Genomic DNA, 12,990 nt, shown 5'->3' on the forward strand with positions numbered 1-12,990 from the left:
GAACAACAAAACGCAAATTAAGAACACAAATGATCACAACATTAAGGAGATACAGTGCATCTAGTAGTGGCATGAAGTAATTGTTATATAATGCAATAATACAAGATAGAGCTACAACACCTTTAGAATAATGCAGCAAATGTAGGACAGAGTTCAAAGGTAGTAAGGCGTGCAAGCAGGATAATATGGTTGTGTAGAAATGATCAGCTGGTATGCCAGGTTTTCTCATTAAGGTAGGTTAGTAAAGCCGATTGAAAAGATGATTCCTTAATGTTGGCGATGGATTGCGGAAGGGCGTTCCAGTCATTTATTGATAAAACTAGAGATGAGTGTAAATGTTTCTTAGTCCGAGAAAATGGTGGGTAGACCTTGAGGTCGTGGTCAATACGCGCGGAGATGTGGGCTGCTGGATGAATGAATTTGCATGAAAAGGCACTGTCACTGTGATAAAGCTATGAAAAAAGGATAATCTCGAATACTTTCTCCGTATTACGAGCGGTAAAATGGCAAGTGTTCTTTCTATGGATGACACACTGTGATAACTAGAATACGAGGACGAGATGAATCTAGCGGATTTACTTTGAATGGATTCCAGCATGTCGGTAAGGTAAGCTTGATGGGGATGCCATATGTTGGACGCGTACTCTAATGATGGTTTAATTAGCGAATTAAATGCCTGAAGTTTAGTGCCTGAATTAGCAAGGTCTAGGCGACGTTTTAGAACTATGAAAAAAGGAACTATGAAATTCTCATCATCCCTCGATGATGAGAACGGGCAATGGCAAAGTTTCTAATGTGCACTCTCAGCACTTCCACCACAATGGGTATTTCTATGGGTTGGTCTTGGGCAATTGCTATAGTCGCCACTGTTGATGCACATTTGATGCAAATCAAGGCAAACTCTAAGAGCCCGAGCTTGTATAGCCTGTACAGCACGAAGATTTGTCCTGCAAGTGTTGGTCAGTACGGGCAAACTGTATCATAGCGAGCAGCAACGGGAAGCACCTTCTCTGCCGCGAAGGAATGCGAGCGAGTGCACGTGTGCGAACGTGTGCGAGACGGGCCTGCATCCCTCGACCCGGCGATCTTGCCGCCGCGGGCGTGACCTTACCCCTTCCTTCATTCAAACCTGATCCTGCCGCTTGCTGCAGCTGGCCTAGCCCGCCTAGCCGGCACTCTCCTTTTCCAGTTGATGTTGCCGACGCGCTGGCAGACACTGTGACACATCACACTCTATGAGCGCGGACACGCGCTGTCAAATGCTGGCAGCGTGTGGAAGCGCCGCTGCAGAAGCGAGCGAAGTGACCTTCGTGCTGTTGTCTATCACTTCAATGCAAACTGAGCGCCGAGAACACACAGCACGCACAAAGCTACGAGCCGCCGATGCACCTACACTGAGTAGACTCTGCCCCCAAGGCAGATCGCTTTCAAGCTACGGCCCGCGCGACCGCGCGCCGCCGCGCAGTACGCAGTTGATGCCAGGCAATGCCTCCTAAAAAAGACAGTGTGCCAGAGTACAGTACAACGCCGCCCGCTATCCCTCCCCCCTCGCTCCCTCGCCGGTGCCTCGAGCTCAACGGAAGAAGGCGCACTTCCTCCCTGCTTTACTTGCGCGCGCAAGATTAGACGCGGTCGTCGGCTCCCCTCGCACTTTTCACTCGCACATGCAGCATACGGCACGCGGCGACTACGTTATCGCCCTTGGACTTTATACGGAACATCTATGAACCAAAACCAATTTTAGGGCCACAACGCATCATAGACACCATCTTTAGATAGCAAATACGGATCGCAAGGGCCATACTTTTGCTGGCGGAAACCGAAAATACGTCATAGTTGTCGCTCCCGGCACTTTGGGTGGCCAATGCCATCGTCAAGCCACCGAGCCAAGTGACATGAAAAGTCAAAATGGCCGATTGGGCTGGCGCGGGGTGGTAATTCGCAACGTATGATGCGGGAACGGTCCCACAGTTGCGACGCGACAGCGGGGTTACCAATGCATTGGGTTCTATGGGAGCTGTGCCGGGACCGGCCATAAACGACGTAACAGCCGGGAAAACGCAGCACCCGGGAACGTAACAGCAGGGTTCTACTGTAACACTATACGACACTACGACACCATCGTGATGCTCGCTCTTCGTTTCCGATGCCTCGCGCTTGTGCGAAACGACACGTGTCCATGCATCCAGTACCTGGTGTGACATTCCAAGGATGAGTGCTTCAACGAAAACGGAAAACGGGTGCCCGTTACAATCGAGGGCGCGCTAGAATTGAGTAAATACGGTAAGCGTTTCTTTTTCGAATTTTCGTGCCGAACCTGCATATAACGAAATCCTCTTTATAACGAAGTTTTTCGGGAATTTGTCAATTTCGTTATATCCAGGTTTAACTATATGCCATGCCATGCCATGACGGGCTGTATATGTGGGTTATATTGCACACTAGTTTATCACTAAAGTTACTCCTACCAAGTCTTACATCCTTGACAAAATTATTCCTCAGAATTTTGAGAATGGCAGCCCACAAACAGATGTCGTGAAACATAACAATGACAGTGCATGCCTTTTATCTTAAGTCTTCCCAGGCTATTAAATATTAAGTGTGCAAAGCAATGTCAAGGCTCAAACCTGAAAGTAATGTAATTTTACTGGCGTGGCAGGCTGCACTATCTCCGGGAGTGGCTCACGAAAAAAGTTTTAATCATAGCCGATACGGAAAAGTGGTGGTAAAGTCACTAAGAAAGAATATGTCTTTAATTAATAAACATAAATGAAATTGTCCAATGTCACGATTCAAAAGGAGGACCCCTAGAACAACAGCTCGATCCTCTAACGGTCTAACCAATAAGCCACAGGCGCATGCTTCAATAAACGGAATATAACATCCTCAATTATTTCCCGCATGCAAACCAGCACTTTGCATGTTTTATGAACACTCGGTGCGATTTTTCACCATCAATAATTACACATAAAAATACTGATTTCTTTAGTTTTAGCATATTTTCTGAAGAACATTACCCACATTAACTGTACGATCTCCCTTTGCGTCAGAATTTTAACGCTAGGTGGCGACAGATGTCTAGGCGCGTTCATGTTCCAATCGCAGAGACTGGTGCACGGAAGAAGCTGTATGGCTGAGGTGCACAGAAGAAGCACCTCAGGTTAGGCAACTTTGCCTGCTGGAACGAATTTTGAAACAGCCTATGCATACTATGCAGACCATGCGGACCCTGACGACTGGTCACATTGTTTTCCTACACATAGTACCCAACGTACGGTAGCTAGAATAGCGCATGTTGGTGCATGATTTCCGCAGCAAAGCACCGTGTCCCTGCCCAACATGCCCCCGTGTGTTGTCAGAACGCCGGCCGAGAAGCTCCCGCGAAGTGTTAATCACAATGAAGCAAGGCGGGCCTGCATACAAGCAAAGACCACTCCATTAGTTCAGATGCAGAAACAATGTTCTGTTGCGTGTGCGGCGCATGCTGCGGCTCAACACCGCAGATGCCCAGACATGGCGCTGTAGGAACAGGAGGCCGAGGCTAAGCGACGTTGACAAAACCCCGCAGTTCAAAAGCGCGAAGCGGAGGCACACGTCGTGCCCACCGTGAGCATGCCATTGTATGAGCATGCGAGGTCAACACAAGGCGGCAACACCGCCAAGACCATGTAGTTCTAACCGATGTTGCTCGCGGTCATCGAGTTTTCTCTGTTTATGTGTCTACACATGCCACACCACATTACGTTTACTGCAATTCATACTGCCATTACAGATACGAGCCTTATACTTCGTGTAATAGTCTAACATGTTGCTATCGCATTCATTGCTTCACCCTTATGGCAAAACTGTGATCTTCTTTGTAATTGTGTTTCCTATAATGCCTGTTCACTGTATTCAGGGTCCTCACTGATTTCCTTAATTTTTTTTTTTTTTTGGGGGGGGGGGGGGGAAGCTTCTTGTATGATATGGTATGATAAAAATTTATTATGGCCACACAATAAACATTCAGTGAATTCTAACGAATTTCGTTTTTATCAAACTACTGCAAGAGAGGGACATTTGTTCGACCAACATTGCACTAAGTGCACTTGGTGTTTCCTGTGCCGGAAGTTTTGTAGAATCTTAGATAACGCCTTGGGATAACCCAGGGAAAAAAAATGTTTGTTTGGGTACACGGCCGTCCATTGTCTACTTGCCTGCAGTGCTGTAGTGCGGGAAACAAATGGCATGTAGGTCAAAGGGCTGTATTGAGAGTTTTGCTTGCTTGCTTAGCTGTCCTTGATAAGCTTGCTGTGACTATACGAGAGAAACAAAGGCACCAAAGACAATGCCACTTGATCTTGTGTGCTCGTTTACTGACAAGCTTGTCACGCTCTTTCAACACTAGTCATATAAGTGCTCTGTTCTTGATGTAGTACAGTTGAACCCGGATATATCGAATCTCAAGGGGATCACAAGAAAGTTTGAAAGATAGGTACTTTGGTATATAAAATAATAGGCCCTGAGGCAAATAGCGGCTGACCGATTGGTGCGTTTGAGGGCTGCTAAGTTATTGCATGCAACTTGAAAAAAAAGAAAGCAAGCACACTTTATTTACGTGCAAAAAAAAATTTCTCATCCTGGTTTGCTTCTTCTTCTGTGAAATGAAGTTGAAAACACTCATCTCGATTTTGTCAAGACTGTCAAGGTGCGAAAGCCCTCGCGAGAACTTGCAGCGGCCATCGCTTGCGGAAAGTGACACCACAAATAGGCACTCAACCCACACGACAACGGCACGAAAATCGGAAAGAAGGAATGTAGATGTTCGAGGTGGTATGCAGGCTAGTTGAACAGCTCGACGGGACTCAACTGACTGCACACATGAGGTGTGCAAAAGAAAAAAAAAAGTTAGTGACATTTCACTTCGTGAACGCGGGTGACACACAAGCGTATGGGTTGCCGTGACGCTTTGCCTCGTTTCTCCTTCCCTTCTTCACTCAACGTCACCTAGACTTCCTTGCGGGTGACGTTGCTTTGTCGCGCACTCAGTACGCTCCTTCGTACTTTCCCAGGGGTGCGATTCTCTTCTACACCTCCAGGCGCCAGAAGACCTCAAAGTGCACAAAGAAGTGCACTTTCAGGTCTTTGGCATGCCGCCACATTCGATATATCGAATGTGCTGGTGAACGGGCGTTCTATATATGCGTGCACTAGCCCTATAAATTTGCATGGAATTTTCAAGGGAATTTTATAGCTGTTCGATGTACACAATAATTTGTTATATGTGGGTTCATTATATCCGGGTTCGACTGTAGTCACATGTAGAAATACATGGTGTATTTCGTTTTCTATGGTGAAAATAAGAATATTATTTATTGATCAATTTTGTGTTACACTCACAAGCTCAACATTCACACCAGGGGGCTATGTCTTTGAATGAGGCAGCTTACCTCCTGGGACTTGTACTATTTCGTAGTTGTATAATTCCTAATTTTCTGTATTATTCCTACCGCCCAAGCGGTAATTAGATGTGTGTTTAATATTTATTTGGATACAGCCACTTTGAAACTGAGGCATCAAGACTGGAAAAGTGACATTCTGCTTCTGTTACAAATTAATTGACTTGTGAGTTCAAACAGTGGCTTGTTGATATTATTAGGATTGGCCAGCCAAGGCAGCAGATGACAATGTAACAAAATTGAGCAAGAAATATTGCATTGCATCACATCTGGTGCTGTTCTATGTTAAGCATTAAATTCATAAAAGAAAACATTAACATGTGGTCAAATGTTTTGTTATGTGGTAATTGTATCTATGTGTGCGAAATTTAATTCCAGAACATGTTATTGTTGCTCATCACATTTGTTTGTTTATAAATGTTTCTCTTTACTTGCAGAAACTTGGTTCGAAGTCTGTTCAAGAGCCTATTGTAAGCATTTCTTCTTTATTCACAGATTCAAGAATCTAGATCGTAGGTGTAGTACTGCACAATGTTGAGAAAAGTATTCCCGACAAACTTCCTGCGACCTGTATTCGACGCATTCAAATGGCCTGCATTCAAAGCATATTCAATCATGCTTAACAAACACTGAATGCAACTAAAACAGTAATACCTAACCCACAGGAGCAACCACTTTTCATTGTTCTGCACTAAGTTGCCCTGGAGTATTGAAATGTGTACTTCAAAAGTTCCTCAGCTCAAATTGAAGCAATCTGGATTTTTCTGCATCCATGTCCAAATGCAGATTTGGTCGGCACGTCAGTTACCTTTAATTCATGCATAAACTCGCTAGCTGTGTTTAGTATGATCATGACCAGTAAACAAAAGCCACAGGCCAAATTCTCCCACTTAGTGTTTAAGGCAATCCACTTTCTCAAATTTCAGTCTATTACATAATGCTGTATCTAGCCAATAACGAGGTTCCAGTAGAAAGAATATTAGTTGGTCTTAAGGAGTTGGTGTCTCCAGACAACTGATGCAACACTTCACAGATTTCAGCAGTGAATGTTCTACAGTTAATATCACTGTCATCAATAAAAGAGAAGTTTACTCATTTTGGGGCATATCTTGTCCCTAAACAAGATGTCTTATGTCTTGCTTTGGTTTCCATTCCTGAGCCTTCGAACTCTCTACTTTCCTGGCAAGATAGCCATGTCACGCTGATAACATGCATGCCATTCATGGTCTCGAAGTACCGGGTGCATAGCGTTAAAGGAAAGGAAAGGCACGCAAAATAGATTGATTATTGCTTGGAAGAAAGATAAGCCTCAAGGGTTGTAAATTTCCTTAAAGTGATTGTAAATCTGGATACCAGTAATACTAAATATGAATACAGTAAATACTACAAAAATAGCTTGTTCAGGCAATGACTTCTCAATAAAATGAATAATGAGGAAAATGCTTCTGCATAAATGAGTCTGGTGCATGACAACATAGTATTTAAAAAGACATTTAGCTCATGGACTAGACATTAGTTTCTTGTAATAGAGGTCTTTCAATCTTTCTTGTATATTATTAACTATTAATTTGTGTTTCATTTCTATCATTCAACCAGCCACCAACACCTGACATGCTCTATGGACTTCTCTATACAAGTGGTACAACAGGCAAGAGCATGTTTGATTATTCTCGATTATTCTCCTTCAAACTGCAGTGGACATAAATATAGGCTGATGATGATGATGATGACATTTATAATAGTAGTTGTAGAACAGGCATTGTTAGTCATTGTCCTGTTCTGCTGCGGAATGCAGTATGAAAAAAAAAATACTTGCGTGCATTTGATTTGCCTTCGCACTTCCAGTTTTAACTAACAGCCACATCACTGTGTGTCCTGTTAGACATATATGTAGGGTTCGACGTTTTTATTTAAAAGAGAGAGCGAGAGAGAAGTATGCCAATTTTTTTTTTCCGGAAGTCAGTTTCAAACGAAAAGGGTCAGCGAAAGCAAATTTACCAGAGGGACGGCGATTGGGGGCACGCAGCTGCAAGTCAACATGCGCTCTGATGCAAGGAGCCACCTACTAAGGTCAAGATCACACGTCAGCCCGTGCCACCGAAGCAGTCGTTACCTTTTCCCTATTTTAGTTGATTTTGCCTACTGATGCGACGATTATGACAAGTATAGAGAGAGTACACGCAGAGTGGGTCGGGAGAGCCCTGGCCCCACTGGTCATTGCAGTATTCACATTGTGGGCACTGCAGTGGATAAGCTGGGCAAGTTCATTGATGGTAATGCAGGGTCATATCATTTATTATTGCGCTTAGCATTGTTAGGATACTGCTATCTATCTATCTATCTGCCTATCTATGTCCAGATGTAACCGTTGTCCTTTCACACTAGTTTGGGTCACTGAGTGGACCATGATCTAATGAGTAGAGCACCCGGCTGCTGCGTTGAGGGAATCGGGTTCAAAACAACTTGTTTCACCATGTATGTGACACTGGGTATGTGCCGCTCTTCAATGAAAAAAAAAAAAAAAAGAAATGTTGAAAATTTATACGATGCTGGGCAAAATTGAACCCACGTCATATATATTCAGACAATCTTGTCTGCTAGATGGCACAGTGTGTCCAGAGGAAAACTTGCGAGAGAAAAGCCCGGCTGCAGTAAACACCTCATATGCATGACACGTTTTGGTGGTGGCAATACGGTTTCGTTACATTGCTTCAGTGCTAATTGCATTAACATCAACACTCACCCCGAGAGGGTTTCTATGGGAAAGTATTGCTGCAGTGTTCATTGGAGGTGCAATAGTCATTTGAGGCACAATATTACAAATGAAGTATCATTATATCTGTGTTCAAATATCAAACACATTCACTCTTAATTACTGCTTTGTCACTTAACTGTATGACATTGTGCCGCTGCTAGACTGCTTCTCGAAAGTTGTGTTAGTTTTTGCACTGAATGCAAATACATTGTTAAAGAACATGACCTGCAGTTACACAACATGTTTCAGCATCAAGAAATTTAGTCGAGAATAGCCAGTGGCCAGTGAAAGTTAATCTGCAAAAATATGTTACCCGAAAGAATTTTGGGTAGAAAGTTTAGGGTGGATTGATTTGATTGATTGAACAACTTTATTGAGAGTCCTGCGAAGTTAATTCGGGGCAGGCCTCAGGGCCGCGGCCTAAGCTTCGGCCGCGATACCTTGGGCTTGGGCAGCTTCCTCGGCTTGCTGGACGGCCCAGAGTTGGTCTTCTAATACGGAGCTGAGCAGAGCTGCCTCCTAGCGCACCCTGCGGTTTGAGACTGCCTCCTCGTGGTGTATTTCGTCGTCTAAACTCGAGCATTCCCATAGCATGTGTCCCAGGGTTGCCCTGGCATCACACGCCCTACATTTATCCGTCGAATAAAGATCTGGGTAACACAGACGAAAGATCACTGGATTTGGGTACGTGTGCGTTTGCAGTTGTCTCCACGCAACTGCCTGCTTCTTACTTAATTTGTTGTGTGGTGGTGGGTATTTGCATTTACCAAGTGCTGTATTATTTCACTATAGCGAGTCATACGTTCCTGCCATTCCCACTCTTCCACGTGTGTGGCATCGGTCAAGGCTTCTCAAAAAAAAAAAAAAATCCAAAAGTACGCCAAATTCTTGGAAAATTAAGAATGAAAATGCTGAGGTATATCTATATGCATCACAATCCAATCCATTTCATTTCATTTCATTGGTACCACTCAATTTGAGCAAACATTCAAAAGTTTCAAGTGAGTTTCAAGTGTTCAACCAAAAAGTACTACAACGTTTGCTTGTATTAAGACCTAAATTTTCAATTCTCGAAAATTCCTATCAGTATGTGCAATTAAGTGTACAGTATACAACACTGCTTAGAGCTTGCAGTGCAGTTCTGCCACTTCAATTGTTCAGTTGAAAAGGGCAGAGATTGTTTGTGTGGAAAATCACTATGCACATGAACTAATGAACTAAATTAAACTAATTACTTCTAAAATACTGAGTTCAAGGCAGCTGTTGAAACTGCAAAATTATAAAATTGATCATTGCTCAACGTATGTTCGTGTACTAATCAGATTCCTAAGACTAGCACCAGTTTCACTAAACATCCCTAAACCATGACCAGCCATTGAGCGTACTCACTCTGCCATGATCATGTTAGACTATCACTGTGGTAATTAGCGACATTGATCTCACATGTTTCAGGTTTCTGCAATAAGACAAATTTATTGTTCTACTATTACACTGGAATATGTCTCCTCTTCTATAACTTAATTTGAAGGTTGTTTCTAAAGGCTCCAGGAATAATTGAGCTGCATAAGTAAACAACCTTTTTTTTTTTTTATTATACTGCTTGGTAAAAAAAAAGCTAATCTTGAAAATAAAACCATGAAGAATAGAGTATTTTCAGTCCTTCCTTCGTTTCATGTCCATTTTCTTGCTTGTTTCACGGAAAGTTCAGCTCAGCAAGCTTGCACTCATTTGACATTCTATTTTACTGCTTACATTTCCAGGGATGCCCAAGGGGGTGCCTGTCACGCACAGGAGACTCGTGAAGACGGCCATTGCTATCAACCATCTGGCAGGGGTGAGGATCACTTCACGATGCCTTCAGTTGTCAAAGCTCTGATTTTCAGTCTGTAAGGCACAATCTGTTTCAAGTGAAAGTGATGTTTTCGATTCTTTGAGCACATAGAAAAAATGCGAGATCCAAAAGGTATAAGTGCTACTTCCAGCTGCCATTTGTGCGAAATGCATGCTATGTATTTATACTTCGAGACAGTAACAAACAGCCAAAGAAAAAAAATAAGGAGACGGAAAACAAAGCAGAAAGTAAAAACAATAAAGCATTAATACAAAACATGTGCCAGAAGCGTTGTATTTTCTTTTTCCTGATATACTGCCTCTGTGTATAAGTAGCAAGAACTTTGTACTAAACATTAAGTGGAAGTATCACTTGTATGTCTCTCATGTTCTTTGTATCTTTTTTTTTTGTGTGTGTGTGTGCTCTACATGTCTTAAGAGAATTGAAAATGAACAACCAAATAGGATTGTCCTTGGCATATAGTACCATATTGGCATGATGAGTCTTTTACAGCAAATAGTTGTTTAGCATTCAAAACGGAGCCTTTTGGTTCTCTGCGCATAAATAAATAAAATCACAAAGTGCACCTCTGTAAGGATCTGCCTGGTGCACTGCCTGCAGAAGTGTACAGAATGAGAAGATAGTAGAGTACAAGCGAATGATTCAAAATTTTTTGAGAGAGTTGCTTCTCAGTATTGAAAAAACATTTCGATCTAGCATGCAAGAAGGCAGAAGAAAGGTTTTATGTTGTAGCACACTAGACCACTCTGTTCTTAGTTCCCCATACACGATTCCTCAATGTTGCATATAATTGCGCAGAAATAGATGAGGTGAAATGGCTGTTCACTATTTCACTATGTATGACTGTGTAAGCACCAACATGTGCGCTAGTCAGATTTTTTTTTCTCTAATTACATCAATAAATGTGTTGTGCACCATATTCAACACCATGCTAATTAGTGCATTCCTCTCTAATACGCTTTCCCAGCTATAACTTGCTGAAGCCCAGTCCCCGTGAACTGGTGGCATGGTCACCTAATTTGCTTTCCTGGCTGGTGCATGCTATCCCATCAATCCTATAACAAACATATGGTGGGAGTACCACAATGTACTGCAATGGTTCCCCCCTCCATTTGCTTAGGGCTTGACTGCCAAAATTTCTGAACAGTGTGAGATAACCAACCTTATGCTTGATGGCTTCTTATTAATTTCTGGCTTCTCTACACACCTCAGGTGCAAGGTGATGCAGCACATGACAAGTGAGACAATCACTTCTACAACTGTAACTTGTGCAACATGGATGAGAAAGAGGATGATGCAATGGCTGACTTGTAACTCCTGTCCGTGTCCCACAAGCTGCAGCTGTAGAAACACTTGATCACAGCTACCTACATAATGTTTCTTCTGTCTGTAGGGTAAGATTGGCAAGGGCCCAACATTGTTGAGCTGCATTGCTCGCGGGCACGAAAGGGCCCCTCACCATGATTAGACAATGGAAACAAGCAAGCATCCGTAGGTCACGCGGTGGCGATCGTGTTTGCAAAATATGGAAGGGCTGCGTGGCACGAAAAAGGTTGAAATTTCAAAAAGAAAGCTGCGTGCCCTTCCTCTCGAGGGAGCCGCGCTTCAAGCGAGAGAGAGAGAGAAGGTCACAGGCACAAATACCTCTATACAAGACGCACTGCTTGCAGTGTCACCGAACACTGCACATGACTTCTATCCAATGTGGAATGCGGAATGCCACCACTGGAAGTGCACCGCACAGCAAGAAAGTAAGCGAAGGAAAAAGGAGGAGGCAGGGCTCATCAAGTGACCTTGACACGGTTCCTCGGCTCCAGTATGCAAGAAGGTAGGAAAGGAACGCCGCTTGCAGACGCTAGTCGAGGCAAAGGGGGAGAGCGTCTATCTTGACAGTAACGCTCATCTTCCGGCAGCACGGCAACAGGATCGTTCAATTTCTTCTATCTCCTTCAGTAACGAACCAATTTAAAAATTATTTCAGTAAAACACCCCCCAGACACGCCATCTTACAACTTCCAGTGCACTATAACCAAAATTTACAATGGGGCCTGGTGAGGGGCCCTTTAAAGAGGAGCTGAGCTAAACAATGGACAAACAAGAGGTGAATGGACAGTTAAAGGTGGCTGGCTGTTGTGATGTGCAACTGTGGCATATTCACTTATTGGCTTTTGTGTGTGTCTGTGTGTACAGTTTCTGCAGCTGTGGTGCCCATAAAATGTCGCAGGGTTAAATGATTGAACAGGCATGATTGAATGTTGCTTGCACAATCATTTCTATCAGTATACTCTTACATGTGTGTTCCTCTCCTTCTAATAGCCAATGAGGGCTGAGCCAGGGCACATCTGTTTCTGCTACTTGCCAACAGGCCATATTTATGAACACATCTATGAGGTAAGTATGAAACATTCTCTTGCATGCTTTCATTGAAAAAGAAATGAAAGAGAGATACTGTGAGAGTAAAAATTATACTTGGTGCTATTAATAAAGACCGTAGTCACCTTCACATAAATTTTATAAGCATTTTCACTGTGTAGCAAGTAGAAGCACAGTTTAAAACAGGTTATATCCTATGCATCTGAGTAAGAATATATAAAAATAGAAAATAAAAATTTTAATACAGTTTTTCGCAGTATATTGAAGCCTTCTATAACAAAATCGGAAGATTGCTGATTAATTATGGTGCTTCAAACAGAAATTCACAATTACAAGTGTGCTTAGAATGACCAGACATCATCCAAAGACTTTTAAACACTGCCTATGGCACGTACTATGGCTTAGACAACAGGCTCCAAAGATGCAGTGCAGAGGCAAAATTTCAGTATGCTACAATGTGTTGGCATTCACGAAATTTCAGCAAGCAGCAATGATCTGCAACATAAGCTCTGCAAAGTGAAGTGAGGACCTCGGTGTTCCCTTGAAACTTGTACTCACCAGAATTTCATTAA

The 12,990-nt window shown here is 43.0% G+C and overlaps 1 protein-coding gene across 3 annotated transcripts in view; it reads left to right on the forward strand.

Annotated features, from left to right (window-relative positions):
• The window catches only part of LOC119442848 (long-chain-fatty-acid--CoA ligase 5), a 74,581-nt gene that overhangs the window by 36,309 nt on the left and 25,282 nt on the right, over nucleotides 1-12,990 (forward strand). For all 3 annotated transcript variants that reach the window (XM_049662423.1, XM_037707891.2, XM_037707893.2), the window contains 4 exons: nucleotides 5,876-5,908; nucleotides 7,035-7,086; nucleotides 9,954-10,027; nucleotides 12,362-12,436. In XM_049662423.1, the coding sequence (XP_049518380.1) occupies nucleotides 5,876-5,908; nucleotides 7,035-7,086; nucleotides 9,954-10,027; nucleotides 12,362-12,436 (234 nt within the window). The remainder of the gene's footprint in view (nucleotides 1-5,875; nucleotides 5,909-7,034; nucleotides 7,087-9,953; nucleotides 10,028-12,361; nucleotides 12,437-12,990) is intronic.

The sequence above is a fragment of the Dermacentor silvarum genome, chromosome 2 (genome assembly GCF_013339745.2).
Source record: "Dermacentor silvarum isolate Dsil-2018 chromosome 2, BIME_Dsil_1.4, whole genome shotgun sequence".
Lineage (NCBI taxonomy): Eukaryota > Metazoa > Arthropoda > Arachnida > Ixodida > Ixodidae > Dermacentor > Dermacentor silvarum.